Source organism: Cynoglossus semilaevis, chromosome 14 (assembly GCF_000523025.1).
Source record: "Cynoglossus semilaevis isolate Cse_v1.0 chromosome 14, Cse_v1.0, whole genome shotgun sequence".
NCBI lineage: Eukaryota > Metazoa > Chordata > Actinopteri > Pleuronectiformes > Cynoglossidae > Cynoglossus > Cynoglossus semilaevis.
In genome coordinates this window covers 848,540-867,735 of record NC_024320.1, presented here as the reverse complement: position 1 = coordinate 867,735, position 19,196 = coordinate 848,540, and the positions used below count along the sequence as shown (strand labels likewise).

Genomic DNA, 19,196 nt, shown 5'->3' with positions numbered 1-19,196 from the left:
CTGAACCTGACCTGAGTGGTGACAGCAGGGACACATTTTTTCATTTTTTTTTTTTTGTTATTTTTAATTTTTTAGTCATTTTGTCCTTTTAACAAGTTCAACAGTGTTATTTTCTTCATTTTTTGGGTTTTTTTTTTTTTTTGCCGCTGACACAAAGGTACCAAACAGTGTACTACCTTGGCATTATTTTTTTTCAAATACTGATTTCAATACATTTTTTTAGCCCACTTAATCAATCAATATGATAACTACTAGCCATTTAACAACTTTCATATAATATATAACATCACTTTATTTTCACACATATAACCTAAATATAGTAAATATCAAGCTACCTGAAATACAAGTTTTCCAAAGTACAAGTAAGCTATTATTGCTATTGCTAAGATTTCCTTCACGATACAAGAAAACATCGAGTTACGAGTGATCAACCGAGCTCCATTTTTCCACTCGACACCCTCCCTCTCTCTCTCTCAATAGTATATTTGGGCTGGAACAAATTAATTAATTTTTTTTTTTTTTTTTAGTTTTTAGGAACAAAGATGTCCTCTCAAAAAACTTCAAAAAAAATCTTTTTCTCATATCTTTTGTTCAACTTCAGTCCCAATCATAAAGTTTAAAATTCCGAAACTAGTCAAATATCTGGTGTTGAATGTTTAGCCTTTTCATTTACTAATTAGTATTGTTTGTTATGAGAGTAAGCCATAAACAACACTCGGTTGTGTTACAGACATATATAAGATATATATTAAAATACTGATTTCCTGTATAGACTGACTTACATTCACTTCATCATCTCCTGCTGCGACAGCTGTAAAAAAAATTACAGCCAGATATACAGTATGTTAATACACAAATACATGTTTTTGTGTGTCTTTTCACAGCAAACCGGCCACAGAGCGCAGCAGCCAGCAGCTCCCAGACAGGAGACGCCTTAGGGAAAGCACTTGCATCGGTGAGTACAACGCCAACATCCGCACAGGACTGATGATATAAAATGTTATGCTACAAATACCTGGTTTTGTGATTTTAAACCCCATCTCTAATGAAGTAAATATAGTTTGTCAGTATCTGGGTCAGACGTTGTACATGTCCCTGATCATTTTTTTTTTTTTTGGTCTTTTTCCAGATTTATTCTCCAGACCACACGAACAACAGCTTCTCGTCCAATCCTTCCACTCCTGTTGGATCCCCGCCCTCCCTCACAGGTAAACACACGCAACCTCTCAGGTCCTTTGAAAACACCACATATACAGTACATGTCACAGTGAAACAACACCAGCAGCAGCAGCAGCAGCAGAGGCAGAAACTGGGCCAGTTTCTACCAAAGCCAGAAGCAGAGCTGACTTCAGACTTGGACAGGACTCAAACCAAAATGACCATTTGAGGCAAACTCTGAGGTTCTGTTGTTTAACTTAAGTCCTGACCGTGTTTTCAATCAACTCGAGCCACGAGTTGAAAACTTCCCGGCTCAAAAGAAGGCCTCGTTCCAAATCATTGCATTAGAGCCTTCTTTTTTATATCATTTATTTGAATTTAAGTCAAGACATAAAACAGTAATAAAAAAAACCAAAATATATATAATCCACACATGGATACATTTTTTTCTATCCAAACTTGACTTTGTCCATATTTGCAGCGACCGGGTTTAAAATACTTTTGACAAGACACAAACTAGAAGTAGCAACACTGAGTTGACGACTTTCAAATTCAAAAGAGCTGGACTTAACACAACCATGTTTAAAACTGTAACAACAACATTTCTAAAGACTTTGGACTGGACTTTGAACAAGAATGTTGTGGAAATGACTTAAGGTGACTTGAGATTTGACTAAAACTGATTGGACACAAAAATGTGAACGACTTGAGATTTGACTAATATGCCTTGAGAAATTGTCTTAAATGACTTGGATATGACTAAAACTCTTAAGACTTTAGGCACAAAAATGACATTTTTTTTAGACGCCTTCTAAAAAAGTACATTTTTAGGGATTTCCGATTGAACCGGTTGCCGATATCTGATATGCCGATATTGTCAAAACACTTAGTTTTTGAATCCGACAATCAACATATATTGATAAATTGTCAATTTATCAATATATGACAATAATGACAATAATTATCTTTCACCTTAAAACTAATTTCAACTAATTTTATTTCAACTTATCAAGTTTTTTAATATTGGAAGAAAAAACAATGACGATACCTACCAGTATCGCATACGTATGCTAATATCGGCTAACATCCGTTGGCTGATAATATTGAACAGTCATAACATTTTCTTTACACAGACATGACTCCACCCCTGAGTTTAGAATCTGAAAACTTACCAAGAGTTAGAAGCACTTTTCCCCATACTTCTCCTCCTCTTGTTGCCATATTTTCTTCTGTACTTACTCCTCGAAATGAAAAATGAACTCCTAATAACAGCTGCGTTGGCTTTATCTCTAATTTTCGCTGTGGCACCCACCGTTGGATATTTCTCCGCCACGCCTGGTGACTGATCGCTTTAATTACGCCGCCACTTCCACAAATTGTTCACAAACCTACAAGCTCTGCGAAACACTTCTCCTTCTCCTCCTCCTTCCCCTCATCATTATAGCTGTCTGAGATATTGCCTGCTAAAGCATAATTGGTGTTTATCATTGTGTCAGACTTACTCCACTTTTTACAAATTAGAAATGAAGCCTATTAGAGCAAACTACATGCAAATTGATATCCAGGGCTAATTCCGCCGGGGTGTTTTACAACGTTTGGACCAAGAATAATTTACCCCGTCGTTTAATACACATATTTGTATTAGCACATGAATGTACCCAGGTGATTATTCATTCATTAGCATATGGAAATGAGCATGTAATATGGATAAAGGAGACGAGGGGAAAAGAGAAAAGGCGGTGGAGACGGAATGAGGAGACAATAAAGCGGAGAAACGGGGGCTAATGAGATGAGATCAGAGTTACAAGGGGGGAGAGCAGCGAGAAGAGGTGCGGGTGAGAAGGACAGGACTTAAGATGGAGAGGAGATGCGTGTCCCTCGTTCGTTGTATTCCAAAAAAACAAAAAACAAAATTGGATCCAGAGATTTTTACTCATGCTAACCTTGTGAAAACCTGTTAACAGTGTGCTCTCAATGTGTGTTTAGGGCCAAAAGGTGAAATGTTTAAAATTCAAACAGCTGCACATATTGGTAATGGTCGATATCGGAATCAGAAATTGATTGGCCAATATTGATATGTCATTGATCGGGATGATCCAGAACTGAAGAAGAAGCCTCTTGGACGAGAGGTGAAACGTCTTCAATAAACCCATTTTGTCCAGTTGCCCCCAATGTAACTATTTTTGGATAAGATGACCTAGAGCATTGTTTCCCAAAGACTGGGTCGCGACCCTCAGGTGGTTCGCAAGAGATTTTTTTGGGTGGGTCGTCTCGCATCATGTTGCCAAGGAGTTTACGAAGAATGTCTATTGACTTGGGTCGCGAAGGTTCGTGACTTTTAAAATATTGGTCCCCAGAAAAAAAAGGTTTGGGAAACACTGACCTAGATGAGTAAGAACCTCCGGACCTCGGACCTCAGACATCCTCAGTGTTAACAGCTACAGTACATACCTTCCCTTTCCCAGCCGTAAATATAACGCACATCTGCGATCCTATGTCGTTTCCTCAATCTCTGTGTCTTTACTGTAACATTTCTGTTCAAACTTACCATCTCATCAAACGAACATCCTTACTGAAGTCGCTCTCTTCCGCGGCCTGTCCTCCGTGAGCCTCTCGTGCTAATGCAAATTTGCGCGTCTCCGTCCCCCTCTCCCTCTCTTTTATCTTTCTACCTGCTAATGAGGCCTATCATCGTTTCAGATTCAACCCTTCAGAGTGCTGTCAAAAACACAAAAACACAGACACAAAGGCTTGTTTATCCTGCAGAGGGCCCAATGCTAATCAACCACTTGTAGCTTTTTCAAAGACAAAAGCCTGATATTAGCATTTCTGCTACGAGATATGTTTGTTTTTGTCTTTTCTTCTTCATCTCGCCGTCTATTATGCCCGAGCACAACGAGTGGGCTGCATGAGAGACTCCTCTCTGGTGGTTGGTGTTCTCTTTTTTATTTCGGCACATGAAAGGACAGAAATATTTGGGCAGTAATCCACTCTTGGACATGTATCCTCCTGTGCAGTGTCAGAGGGGGTTGTACTCCAACACAGATTACACAGGATTGTAGTCTCTGATGGAAAACACAAAAGAATCTTATTTTGTGATAAACTGAGTCTCCCCCGTCTCCTGTCGTAATTGTATGTCCTCGTCTCCTCTCTCCTAGCTCCAAGTTCAGCTGTTTGGTCGAGGAATGGTGGACAGGGACCATCTTCACCAAACTACGAGGCTCCACTTCACTCACTGGTAGGAACATGCCTGGAAGAAGTACATTTTCTTAACGGAGTACGAGATTGTATGCTGCTCATAGACCAGTGTTAAAGTTAGGAGAACGTGGGCCACAAACGGCGACCAAGGATCAGAATCAGTACCAGAAGTACTTTGAATTACAAGAACTTTGAATTACAGCACGCCGCACAAACTTTAGTTCAGCCAGACTGTAGTGGTTTTTTCCGATGCAAGATCTTTGTCAAGAGTTTTGACCAATATTGGAACGAGACCGATCCTGAGTATGGGATCAACCAATCCCTAATTTCAACAACGGCGGATGCTTTTCTAGCCCAATGTTTGAGCCATAGGAGTGAAGCTTTGGTTAGAGATTTTGACTGGTATGTGGCCCAAATCCAGTATTCAAAACAAGGCCCACAAAGTTTAACCAAGAATGGAGTGGAATCTAGTGTGAATAAAAGATAAGGGAGCCACATTTTGTATTACAAATTTGAGATGCCAAATCATATTTATCTGACCCATATTCCGGTCCCATCGTGGGTCAAAAAGAAGACCAGTGTTGTTGAAGTTTGTCCAGAATGTCTACAACATACAAATGGGATTTTTCACTTTTTTCCCTATGTTCTGCAGCAAAGTCGTATTGAGGACCGTCTGGAGCGTCTGGATGACGCCATCCACGTACTGAGGAGCCACGCAGTGGGGCCGTCCACGGGTATGCCTAGCGGCCATGGCGACATGCACAACCTCATCAGTGCTGCACACACGCACAACGGAGCCATGGGTGCTCTGGCCAGTGGATACGGGACAGGACTTCTGTCAGCCAACAGACACTCCCTGATGGTAAAATCTTCATTCTGGATAACGGGAAGTCAAAAAGTTTTAAGACAAAAAGAAAAAAAACTTTATTCATGAAAATAACGGAGCTGTTTCCCTCCATCTTCTCAAATTAAATCTGGTTCCAGTACTCCTTTGAACAGGTTTGCTTTCAAGTTTAGGTCAAAAAACCAAAGAACTTGACGAAAGAAAACCCAACACAGCTCAACACATTTTAGACATGAAAAGGTGACACCTTTTTATTTTTCGAATTTGTCTTAACATTTTTAGACCTTCCCTCATAGGCTATGACGTCATCCAGATGTTTTCTGATTGGTGTTTTGTGGCAGCTGATTACAGCTGAGGTGCTTGATATAACATTTCCTGCACAAGGCTTCATTTTCTGGTGACTTCTCTCTTTTTTTTTTTTTTCACTCCTTGCAAACTGGACGTTCTGTGGCGCTGCTGCGGCTGTTGTGTCTGCAGACATTTAAAACAAGATCACAGCGCAGCTTTAAAAGTCTAACATGGCCTAATAACCAGTTGAGTTTCCCCTCAAACAACAAACATCCCCCGCTAAAGCCCACATCCTCTGAAACGTCACGAGGTCATTTACACAAACATCATGTTCAAGCTCAGACGCGAGGAGAGGAAGAGAGGAAAGAAGGTTGGGCTCAAACCATGAAGGAAGGCGGTCATAATATTTTCCACATTTGAAGGCCCTTTCCTTTTTTAATTCAACTTGAAACAATAAACATAAAGAACCAAACAGCTGCGTGACATAAGGAGAGGTAGAACAGTGAGAGACAGAGAGAGAGAGGGAGGGAGAATCAGGATGATAGAGAGACAGAGAGAGAGAGGGAGAGAATCAGGATGAAGAGACACTGGCTCTGTATTACACACGTTTGTTGAAAGCTGTTTTTACATACACACACACTTTGTTTTTGTGTGTTTTCTGCGACCGATCTTCACAAAGTACCTAACCTTTGCTATCACAAAAATATTCCTCATTTTTATCCTCACTCTCACTCTAATCTGACCCTAATTCTAATCCTAACTCCTTCTCCAGCCTCTCTGTCCCCTCTCACCCAGTGGAGACATATTGTCCCGGTAAGGACAAGATGTCCCCCACAGCACTATATCTAAAGCATATTGTCCCGGTAAGGACAAGATGTCTCCACAGCACTATATCTAAAGAAGTGTTGCCACAAGTATAGCTCCACCAAGTAGACACACACACACACGTGCATTCAAACTAAGCAAAAGCCACAACAAGCTGCTGCAACAATTTCTAGTTCTAGACCGGATCTCTGAGTCCTTTCCTGGAGAAACGTGATAGAATTCATGATGAAAAGCGGAAAAGGTTTGAGCCTCTTAAAAACGTGGCTGTCACTTTAATGGAACGCACAGGAAGTCTCATACCCAGAATCGACTTAATGAAATTTGATCCCGTCGAATCGAAGTAACACAGGCTTTGATTTTACAACAAATATTAATTTCCACTTTTTTCCACAGTTGGAGCTACATTAAAAAAAAACAGTAAAAAAAAAAAAAAAAAAGTTCTCAACAAATAATAGATTTTATTCTTAGTGGTAGAAGTAATAAATCAAATAAAGCAAATATTCTTTGAAATATACATACATCAATTACTAAACCGTAAACACGTGCATCAGGATTTATATTTAACGAAAACAAACTGTATTATTACTAAAAATAAGATTTTAATCAGCCTGGAATACACTCCTTAGCTTAAGTGATTTTATGAACTGATTAAAAGTGTTTACTGTCTGCTCGGCTTCAGGATCGTAGTATTTATGTGTACTCTAAATGACTTTTCCTCTTTATGTGGAGGTGGAGGTGGTTCACACCCTCTCTTCCTCCTCCTGAGACACACACACGGAATCAAATATGGCTCTAGGTTTTATTAAACAACTTAACGGTCGGCCTAAGAAAACATTTGAGAGTTTACCTTCTGCCGAAGGTGATGTTTTAACAAATGTCTTCTAAGTTGGATTTCTGACACGATTCCAAATGTGTGTTTTCATACGTGTGAAACCAGCGGGAAAAGAATAATTAATTCAAAAGAAGGATGTGGAGTGAAAAAAAAAAAAAAAAATCAGTGTTTACTTTGGATAACTTTCACACACACACACACACTTATGAACTGTTTAGTGTTTATTTATTAGGATGTGTGTGTGTGTGTGTTTGTGTCTTTATTTGGGCAGTGGATTATTGGCAAAAGAACTGAGAAAGTCGCATTACTTAAAGTCTGAGCACACAAGCGAGTATGAGCGGTGGAAAGCCGTCTGACTTTGCGGGGACCAAAACATGACAGCCCACCTTAATATCGGTCCTTAAAGGAAAACTGGGGACCTAAACGACGGACTGTCCTCCTCATACTCATACTATATATCATATATAGTATATATATATATATATATATATGTCATACTGTGTATGACTTCTAGCAGACCAAAATAAAATATAACTCTATATATAAAAAAAAAATCATGGTTTTAGTATAGCCACTCTTAGCTAACCTTAGCTTCAAACCAAAACTACATTCAAAAGACTTGGGTTTTATTCATTTTCTATTAAAGAGTCGCTTTAAGAATCATGAAAACATTTGTATTTAGAGATACTGGACATTTTGCACACGTAGCTGCATGAAAACATTTGTATTTAGAGATACTTGAACTGAACATTTTGCACACGTAGCTGTTTTTTTTTACCTAAATAGAACATGACCCAAAAAATGGTAGCAGCTAAAACGCTATAGGTACAGCATGGAAACAGGAAGTTCAAAACAATACGCAGAACTCATTAGACTCAGACATTATTAAAAACAATAACTGGTGGAGGCCAAAACAACAGGAAGTGGAAACAGTGACGTCACCGTGAAAATGAAGCCATTGTGTTCGTGTTTTCTCTCTCTCTCTCTCTCTCTCTTCTTTCTTACCTTCCCTTTTATCATTTTTCAAATACCTTTTCTACGATTTCGTGGCGTTTTCTCGTCTTGCGTCATCTCTTCGATTTCGTACAAGGTTTTTTTTTTTTTTTTGACATGCACATTGCATTTCCTTTGAAATCCTTCCACTTTCTTGTTATTTTCTCCTTAACCTGGACTCTTTGTGTCTCCTCTTCTCTCTCTTGCTGTAAAACACACACACACACACACTCACAGAAAGACACAGCTGTATGTAGTTTGGCAGCGTGTGAGACAGAGAAGCCTGCAGGCTGAGGTCATAACTCTGGGAAAACAGGTGGTAGACTGATGTGGGAGAGAGAGTGAGGAATTCACTATATACACTTAGACACATATAGTCATAATGCAACGCTATTAAAGTAATAGTTCAGTTAAAGTATGGCTGTTTGAATGTCTGGCTTCAAGCAGCCACAGAGAAAATACATAATAGATATAAACGTCGGAGTGAAGCGCTCGCCCAATAAAATCGATCTGAGCTTAAGGACCAGAAACGCACACTGCATGCGTCAGCAGCAAATTACTCTTTTGCGGCGGGTTAGCCATGCTTAGGGTTTTACGTGAAAGTTATCTCTTTGCTGTCCCAGGAAGAGAGCATTTTTACTGTTACAAACTACTACTGTAAAATCTGCGAGCTAATATTGCTATAGCTTCCGGTTTTTTTTTTTTTACATTTTTTTACTGTACTTTGCTGCTGTAAACACTTTGATTTTCCCCAATATCTTACTGGATTAGACGTGACATGTCTCTATCAAGGTCCTAAGGTGTAGTGAAAATAGGAAAATATATTTGAAAATTAAGAAAAAAAAAATGCTATATAATATTATAAGATATCAGACCCGAAAAGTTTTTCGAATGTTAAAATATTCAATTACATGTAACTAAAAGTTGAAAGGTTAATAGATAAAAAATGTTACCCTGTTAAACTGTCATAAGTACCTATTGCTAAAAAGGTCAAAAGCAAAATAAACAAAACAGTAACAAAAGTTAGCCGAAAAAATGCTAAAACAATGCCTAAGGCTAAAAAGGACGACGAAAAAAAACCACGTCAGTCTGTAATCAGAAAATATAAACCAATAAACCAACCAATATTTAACAAACACCTATTGATAAAAAGCCAACTGGGAAAAAATAGGTGAATTAATCTGTTCCTATTATCCATCTTTTATCAGGCAGTGGTGGCTTACTGGTTAAGGAAGTAGACTTGGGTCCGCAAGGCTTCAGGTTTAAGTCCACCAGCTTGGCTCCGTCCCCATACACTGCTGCCTGGGTGCTTAAAGCTGCCCACTGTTGACTTTGGTGATGGGTTAAAAGCAGAGGTCACATTTGGTTGTAGACAGTGGTGTGCCGTGTCCCAATGACAACTAGTTCACTTTCCTTCCTTTAGTTTGATTCAACCGTGAAACAGGCAAAAAAGTTTTTACTGCAAATAAATGTCCCTGTCTCTGTTCTACATCCAGTGAAATAGAAGATCATTTAATTCACTCTAGCTGTAAAACACAATCATGTCTTTAATCCTCAGGTTCTCTCAGTTTTAAAAATGTCCCGTACATCTTCACACATCGATAATCTGAAGTGAATTAATTCGGCAGTTTTACATTCACTAACTCCATTTCTATGTTGTATTCTGGCCCGTTAATCTGAACTGGATCTTCGAACATTCCGGGCTTTTGAAAATGTCCGTTCACTTGTGATGTAATGTTTACACAAGAACAGATTTTTCCCTCTTTGCTCGTTCGTTTTCCCCTTTTCTGACATTTCACGCAGAACACCGGTCTGATGTCCATTCGTGTCACAAATTTCTTTCTAAGTAAAAACAAAAAATGGAGAGAAAAAACATACACACGCGGAGACTCTGGAAAATGTTGCTGCACTTTTCCCTCAGTGGTAATCCAACATCAACATTAAGAGCCCTATGTTTGTGGGTGTGTGTGTGTGTGTGTGGAACTGCAGGTGCTTTCTGTTTCATTTTTGCACAGCGTAGACTCCAGACAACACAGTTTTCTACTAAAAACACGAGTTTTTATCCCCCGGTTTTCTGTATTCCATAACCATTCTTCAAACCATTCTTTTTTCTTCTGTTTGTACTTTATCCCCCGGTTTTCTGTATTCCATATCAAACCATTCTTTTTTTCTTCTGTTTGTATATTGTAGGATTGTAAGGATTTTCTTTCAATATTCCAATATTTATTTCAGAGCAATATATTTGAATCTCCTAGCTAATCCAGATGAAGACATTTTCCGTCCCGCCCTGTATACATGAATGAAACTGTCTGTGTGTGTGTGCGCACACACGCGCGTGTGTGTTTCAGCAACAATAATCAAAAAGGACATATGAAAATTGCAGAAATAACTGGGTCAATTGAGGCTGAAATATCCCAACGTACAGAAGAAGTGAATTGGCAGAGTCCATTTTCCGTGTCTCTCAGACAGACACACAGGTCCAGACTGTCTTCAACAAGAAGACAAATGTGTGTGTGTGCGTGTTTGACCCAAAAATTCAATTTCTTTCTTCTTCACTCACAGCACTTTTAAATGAAGACATTTTTTTCCACTGAAGGTTCCAGACAACAATTACTACAGTCGCAGGTCTTCCTGTCTCATAGTCAACGCTGTGTACCATATTACTAGAATCCAGTTGTTTAATCAGGTATTAAACAGACAAACTGTCCTTAAGACACCTGCACTGCCTCGTATTCTGTTACGGTCCTGGAGTACAGCACGTTCCAGCACCGTTGAGGCGTTGAGGCAATTCAAACTCTACTGGAAACGAATCTTTGGTGGCTGTCGTTCAGACTTGGATTTGAACACTGAGAAGTCAACGACTATAGTGGTTTAAAGATCTCACCTCGAGTTTGTGCCACTTTGTAAACCGACCATATTTTCTAATAGAAATCCATCTGTCTACATTTTTATTCATAGCTGATTCTTGCTTCCCAGTTGTTGCCATCATTAGGTGTATGTCTGCGATTTTGTAAAAGACGCAAGACGCCAGCTGGGCTTCTTCGTTTTAAATGAGAGACAAAAAAAATGTAGGTTTGATTTGAGTTCTAAAGGTTGAGAGTCAGAGTTCGAGTCACAGAACACAGGTCTGAAGGGATGTAACTCGAAAAAAGTTGATGTCATGGCCACTTTCAGCCCTTGGCATCTTTGCTGAATAGCCTAGGTTCAAAGGTCACGGAAGTTCAAGTTAAGGATTTGAAGTCCTTAGTGTTGACCTTTAGGAATTCAAAATGAAGCTTCCGTCACCTTAACCAACCCAGCCTTAAATCCCTGTTCGGCAACAAAAGTGTTGCGTGTTCTGACGGTAACAGCTTTCTCACACTTCAGGTAGATTTGTTGTGTTTCACTGAAGTCTGATAATACAGCTTGTTGTTGTGGGAACAAGGACACCCTGACATTTAGTTGGGTTATTTGGATGCTAATCAGGAACCTTTTTTTTTTTTTTTTTTAGGGCGAGGAGAAACCTATCAACAATATCCACCGTATTCTTTTTCACAGTTTGTCCTTTCTGTGAAGAAAATAAATACCACAAACACAGATGTTGGAGTGTCCTTGAACACAGCTCTGACAAAAAACTACAACAAACCCCCCCACTTCCCCCAAACAAGTATAAACAGCCACAAAGTGATGTTCAACTCAAGGTCCAATTACATGTTTTGTTTTGGGTTTTTTTTTTTTTTACCCCTGTGATTTACAGCCAGGGTAAGTGTTTTAATTGTTGGCAGTGAAACCAGAGCTTAACAGTGATGCGTGAAGAAACTGTCCACGTTTTTTTTTCCGTTCCCGCTACTGGAATGAAAGTGAATTATTGTCACTGATGCACAGCACATGATGAAGTTGTCCTCTGCTTTTGACCCATCACCTTAGTGAGCAGGGGGGCAGCTCAAGCTGAGGCTCAGTGCACCTCAGTGGCACCCGCAACCTTCCGTAGACAAGTTTGCATCCTTTGAGAAAAAAAAAAAAAAAAGAAAATTCAAACAACTATTTAATTTGATGTAACTATAACAAATATTACACCATATTTACTACATAAATTGCACCTTTGCTTCACAATGTACTTATTCTTCAGGTTTTGTCCACGCTAATTTGAGCTAATTTAGCAATTATTTATAGTATTGTTATTATAATGGCTGTTATAGTTAACCAGGCATTAGTTGTTCCTGTGTTAAATTTTCCTCATGGTAAATATTATATTTTTATAGTATCTGAGCTAAACTTTTGTGCTAACTTCCTTTTTGTGGAATGCAGTTATTTGGACCCTCACATCAGTGGCTATTTCTAGAAAGGGGTTCACACCGTCAATCACTTCTACTTCATTTTTCTCCGACCTAAATCAGCGATATAGATGATATAGTTCGGGCCCTTTTTCCACGAGATACGCGTTTGTAATTTATTTAGATAATTCTGTTTGGTCTGTCTCCTCGCCTTACCTCATCATTGAAGCAGTGCTTGTTAAAATGTTAAGGCCTCCCATAAAAAATACATGGCACGCTCTCACTGTCTTCCTCTCTGCTGCCATGTCATGTTTGAGGATGCCGGTGATGATGAGGAACAAAGATTTAGAGAAGAAAAGGCAACGAGCACAAAGATAAAAAGATTTAGGGCAAAACACACAAACACACACACACACACACACACAGAGAGACTCTGAGAATCAGGTCGACATTTTGTGACATTTGCGTAAAGGCACCAAGCATGTGGTGGAGGAGACTTTTCTGGATTAGTAGACTTTAATGCAAACTCAGGGGTTTGATATTCCAGTTCAGACTAACTATATATTTGTACTGTGGTCAAAACAACAAAAAAAATTCAACTGCATTTTCTGATTTTAAGAAGTAAATTAACCTTGACGTTGCAATGTTCTCATAAATATAAATGAAATGCAACAGTATTGAGCTTAGAGTTAGCCATAAAATAGGAGAACGTAAGGCCAAACATGTACAAGGACGAGCCAAACTTGCTTAAAAAAAAATCAAAGCACCACGGTATAAACGCAAATATTCACAAATAAATTAGCAAAGATATAATATCTCACTTAATATCGAAATGATGACATATCTAAAGGTTAACATAGAATAATATTTGAAGCCAAAACAAAAATACCATTCAGTCACATTGGTCATTAGAAAACACACAGAGAGAAATCGTGTTTGACGTCAGTCTAAATATTCTGTCCAGACTGGTTACTATCGCCCAACCGTCCCACCGAGCTCAAGTTAGGGAGAGAGAAAAACTCTCAACCACAGGATGCAATAAGAAAACTGGCAACACACACATACACACACACACACACACACACACACACACAGAATGAGTCCCATCTCGTGCCAAAACAGTGAGTCCCTGCTGGAAGCTGCTCGATGCTCTGGGAATTAGAAATCCCACAATTAAACATATGGGCATTAAGATAATTGTCAGTTGTGCTGCCTTCCTTTGTGCGTGCGTGTGTGTGTGTGTGTGTGTGTGCTTGGCTGAATCCATTCCATCTGTCTGATTCCCACATTCACACACATTCTCCCCACAGCAGTGGCTTAAAAACTTACAATAAAATCAAGGAAACACACTTAAAAGAAAAAAATATATATATCTACTAAATATACTTGTCAGACATGAGGATTTAAAAAAAAAAAAAAACCTAAAAAAAATCTAACGCCTAAATCCTATCTTGAATCTTACGAGGAACTCTCAACCTTAAAGGACCTCCTCCATTTATGAGGACCTCAAGAAATGTCCCCATGAATCCACACGTCCTCATCTCCAACCAAACGTCAACAAACGTGTATTTTTAAGGAAATGTGAAAGAGGGACAAGAGGGACCTGAGGAAAGAGAAATACAGGGGACCTACAGGGATACAGGCATTAAGAGGTGGATATTGCCCTCTACTGGCCAACGGGAAAACTGCAGGATCTAAAGAGAAAGAAAGATAAAAATGTAACAGGGGGAACATAAAGGAAAATGTAAAACTTCATTTAGAGCAAAGAAAGAGAGTTAATAATTGAACTCGTTTATAAATGAACCAGCTGCTTCTTTGTTATGTTTGCTAATGAGGGATTAAAAACAGCTGCTCTTGCTATTGACAGTAATTTAGGTCATGGATTATTGTGGTCGCGGTTTTAATCACGGCCAAAATCTGGACGAAGGTTTCACACATGAAAAAAAAAAAAGAAAAATGAACATAGCTGTAATGAGAATGACTTCTCTGGCCTTTTTCTTAGTTTTGTGACATTCAGTACATTTTTAACTTTAGCCATAAGGACATTTCAGGATTAAAAAAAAAGTTCCCACGTTACATATAAGCGACAGAAATTTGAATCTTAAATACTCAAATTGTGTCTGTATATTTGCAAATGTCAATACTTACATATATGTATTACATCCCTGATGTCAATACTTACATATATGTATTACACTTACATATATGTATTACCTATCTCTCCCTGAAATGTATGCAGGTACAAAAAAAATGTGTTGCTTGTTTATTTGTCTAACTTGTGTTCGTTTTCACAGGTGGGTTCTCATAGAGACGACAGCAGTGGCGGTGGCGTCGGCGGTGGCGGCTTGCGAGGAGCACACTCGATGGCCGGTCAGGTTTCTGTGCCTCAGCTGCCTGTTCAGTCGGCCACTTCACCGGACCTCAGCCAGCCTGACCCATACCGTGGTACGTCACAGTGCACACTTGTACTAATTTACCATCATTACTGCAAGATCTCCAAAACTGCTCTAGTGATATTCAAAATACGTAAAGAATATCAGTAGCTGGTAGAAAAAAACGATAAAATGGTATGTTGTTCTGGTAGTGACTCGAGACGTTTCTGTAAGTTCCACCTCATTCTGTAAAGTGAGCGTTATTTCCATCCTGACAATCGGTTGATGTGTGCAGGACTGTACGTTCAACAAATTTATGAAGCAGAAAATTGTTGGTCTTTAAAAAAAATATTGGCGTTTTAGTTTGCGTTCAGCTTTAGTTTTATTGCCCCTTCTGTGTGTGCGTGTACATGAATGCATGTGTGTGTGTGCTTGTGTTGTGAGAATATGGAGTGTATATAAGTGAGCAGTGCAGCAAATTAGCCCTGAGTTGGTTTTAAAAGGCTGAAAATAAGTCTGTTGGCAGCAAAGTTCAGCGAACAGGAGCAACCACAGCCAAGTGTGTAATGAGTGTGAGAAACACACACATATCCACACACACACACACACATTTGAGTGTGTGGAGGCAGTAAATAAAGGATATTAAAATGTTTTCCTGGCAGGAAAAGTTCAAGCATTGGCAGAGCAACGCTTTCCTCAGGTCTTTCATTTTTAAAAAATTTATGAACAATAAATGTTGGATTTGAATTAAATTTATCTTTTTATGAGATTTTATCTCTCTGGGGGGAATATGGGTGGTTTATATATCTGACTACACATGCATAACTTAAATGGGTGGTTCGCCTAATCTTTGCAGAGCACGGAGGCAACGGAACATAAATCCTGAGATGTGAAATCACTTTTGGACGGAGATTTTTATGATCCAGAGCTACTGTGTTTTCAAATGGTTTTTATATTTACTTCAGCAAGGAGAAAGGGATATTGTTTTGATTATTTGACTTTAACAGAATGAAATACACCTTAACCTTAGATTAGTGGTCAAAGTCAAAATACTTATATTATTTCTTTTTCTTTTTTTTTAAAATCAAGCTAAGGTTTACAACATCTCATCTGCTGACCATGCTGTCTTCAGATTTGTTTTTTTTAACAGCATTAATCACTACAACACATCAGTTTTCTCTGGCTACAACGAAGCCCACGGACTCAGAGACATAATAATTTTAACATGTTCATTTTTTTTTTTTAAATTGATCAATTTTTAACCTGACCACAAACGATGACATTCAGATACAATTTTAACAATTTTTAATTGGAAAACATTGGGGCCTTTTTCTGAAAATGTCCTCTGAGACGGACCAAGTGATTTTTTAAAAATTATTTGGAGAGTTGAAAAACGGTGCATTTTATACACAAACACATGGTGTTTGTGCGGCGGCAGGACACACGCACACACAAACCAAACACAAGCCGTCACTCAAAGCTGCTCACAAAATGCCTCCAGTCAGGAAAAAGGAGATCCAAAATGGCCGACATTTGTGTGTGTGTGTGTGTGTGCGTGTTTTATGTGTGTGTGATGTTGGCAGCGTCCCAATAGCAGATCCATACAGACGCGGAATAAAGAGAGCACTGTTCAGACAGAGAGAGAGGGAGATGCTGCCATCTTGGATGTTGACTTGAGATTTTTTTCTTTTCTGCGTTGATTTCATCTCAGCAACGGACTTTATTTTGCGAACTTACTTTTCTGAATATGTTTATTTTTTATTTTATTTACACTTGTGTAACACCTAAATGAAAACTCATATGAGTTGTCATTTAGCATGCTAGCATGTTAACAGCTACAGTGGTATCTGAAATAACTATAATAATAACGATAATATATTTAATTTCATAGGCGCCTTTCTCTCACCCAAGGACGCCTAAATGTATATTTTACGCACAGTATTATTAATAGATTTTTAACCCTATGACATGTACTTAATATAAATACATTTGTTTTAATTACAGTTCAATTTAACATTTTTATCCCCTTTTTTAACTGAAAAAAACACATATTTTTATATCTGATATATATATACACATATATATTAGATATAAATACATTTTAATCTAATTCATCACACAATATTTTGAATTAGCAGTTAAGAATATAAAACACCTTGTAGAGGAGAACAGCAAAAGAAGAAAGTTACAAAACAACTGTTTTATTTACTGAAGTCATACAATGGTTTTTCTAGTCTGTGTTTTTGTTGAATCTTTGTTTTTTTTTTAGTCAGTGGTCATATATTAAGTAAGTGGGACAGTGTGCTCTGAGATGGTCATTATTTTTGGGAATAAAAAAATCCTTACAGGGTGAAGCAGGACGCTGAGGCAAATGGTCTGCAGCCACAGTTTTTTGTTTTTTTTTTGCCAGCACTTTGCTGTAGTGGGAGATTCTGCACCTGCTTCTTTTAAATAAAACCACAAGTGTGACTTTATTAAGAGATTCCAACCTGCACATGCAGCACTCTCCAGTTTTCATTGTCACATTACGTTTTGGGTTTATTCCTGGAAGTGAAACCACAGTTTTTCTCCTCGGAGTTGAAATAGCTCGTTTGTCTGTTTGTTCCAGAAAAAACATACTCATGTGTTTTCTAATTTATCTATGCTGCTTTGGTTGTTTTTTTGTTTTTGTAGGGTAAGGGAGATATTCTAAAATTAAAATTTTTTTTTTTTTCCTGAAACTTGTATAATAATGGCTCAAGTTTTAAGGTTTACAAAGGGCTCCAGAGGAAGCATAGATATGAGCCACTGGAGCACAGAGGAACTCTGAATGGAGGTCTCTGTGGAAATGGTGTTAGTTCTGCTGCTCGTGAACATGTTTTCAGTCGTTAGGGTTAGGTGTTTATTAGATGGACTACGTGTCAGGTACAAAGTTTTCATTGGTCTCAAAGAAAAGAGAGATAAATATAGATAAAATATATGCAATTAATATATCATTTATTGATGGACAAATACCTCAACATTCTCAAATATATAAGGAATTCCTTTACGGGGGTCCTCGACTTACGTCGGAATTTCGCTCGTACACTGTGAGGCAACTCGATAGTCACTGTAAGTCGGAGCTCACATACATACGTACATAAGAACTGACCTACAATAACACAGTGGTAATATCATGATCTGGGACAAAAACCAAAACCAAACATCAGAAAAGTCTGACTTCCCAAAAAACAACACAAACGCAAGAAAGCAAATGGAGCACAGCCCAACAAATGGCGTATATAAACAAAGTCGTCCGCTCCGCTAGTTGCGATCTGGATGCCATGCGAAATGTGTTTAACGGTGCATGTTGGACGATGGAACGAGGTTTTTTTAAATAAATAAATATAGTTGTCGTCGACTATTGACGAACTTGGTACTAATACTATATACAATTCAGTACAAATTAACTTTGAAAGTACTTTGAATTTGAACCAATCAGGTGTCAAATCGCTTCACAAAGAGATCAGTATGAGCCAATAACAGCAATATATATAAGTAGGTTCAAACTTTTCTTTTTTTTTTCTACATTTAACCCATTTGTCCTCCCACTGCAGCTCTGTCTGGAGGCCTCCAGGGCCAGAGCACCTCGTCTGTCAGCTCTGACATTAAGTCTGAGGATGAGGGAGATGAGAACCTGCTACAGGACACAAAGCCGCTGGACACCAAGAAGGAGGACATCGATTCCAAGGATCTCAAATCAATTGAGAGGTCAAGATCTAGGTAACACCGCCAACTCACAGACGTTCGCTTCCATCAAACCTCACAGCTGGGCTGGGACGCAGAAATTCCCAAACACACCCTCGGCTCTGAGTCCTTCTTTGTTCCACTGGCTATTATTTCAAATTAAAACCCCATCCCTGACAGACCATGTCTGTCAGAGGTAAAAATGATTACCTTGAGGAAGAAGCCTTGAGGGGCCACACATTTTTGATTGCAGTTTGGACTTCCAGTATAAGACAAGATAGCAGATGTAAACACAGCTGTGGGTCAACATCCTCTACATTTGTTAAATTTAAGTGACTAAGAGAAATAAGAATTATGGATATAAAGTGCCAGACTTAGAGATCAGTATATTTCAACTTACTGATAGAGATAAACAGAGGACCAAAAAGTCTATTATGCAGTGGTGTAAAGTCACTGGATTTTATTTTAAGTGAGAAAGTTTCAGAATTGTCTAAATCCTATTGTGCATTAGAACAGTTTACATAATAAAGGAGCACTTGAATCAAGTCATGATCTGATATAAAAATATGAAATAATAGATGCAATTTTTGCTGATCGTCATCATGACTGTGACGTTTGCTGGTTCTAGCTCCTGAAGGCCACTAGGGGGCATGCACAACTAATGTAGGTCTGACTAAGTATAGCTTCCTCTCTTAGCCTCATTTCAACTTCGACCTATTTTTAACGAT

General features: G+C 38.5%; 2 protein-coding genes across 11 annotated transcripts in view; one reads left to right on the top strand and one right to left on the bottom strand.

Moving 5' to 3' along the window:
- The window catches only part of LOC103389085 (ephrin-A5-like), a 1,154,841-nt gene that overhangs the window by 1,020,378 nt on the left and 115,267 nt on the right, over nucleotides 1-19,196 (bottom strand). The window lies entirely within an intron of this gene.
- Nucleotides 1-19,196, top strand: part of tcf4 (transcription factor 4) — a 189,288-nt gene that overhangs the window by 164,407 nt on the left and 5,685 nt on the right. For 6 of the 10 annotated variants that reach the window (XM_025062761.1, XM_025062763.1, XM_025062762.1 and 3 more), the window contains 6 exons: nucleotides 885-955; nucleotides 1,130-1,208; nucleotides 4,317-4,396; nucleotides 5,009-5,218; nucleotides 14,686-14,836; nucleotides 18,339-18,504. In XM_025062761.1, the coding sequence (XP_024918529.1) occupies nucleotides 885-955; nucleotides 1,130-1,208; nucleotides 4,317-4,396; nucleotides 5,009-5,218; nucleotides 14,686-14,836; nucleotides 18,339-18,504 (757 nt within the window). The remainder of the gene's footprint in view (nucleotides 1-884; nucleotides 956-1,129; nucleotides 1,209-4,316; nucleotides 4,397-5,008; nucleotides 5,219-14,685; nucleotides 14,837-18,338; nucleotides 18,505-19,196) is intronic. The other 4 variants (XM_017038413.2, XM_025062764.1, XM_017038411.2 and 1 more) reach the window with 1 other exon arrangement.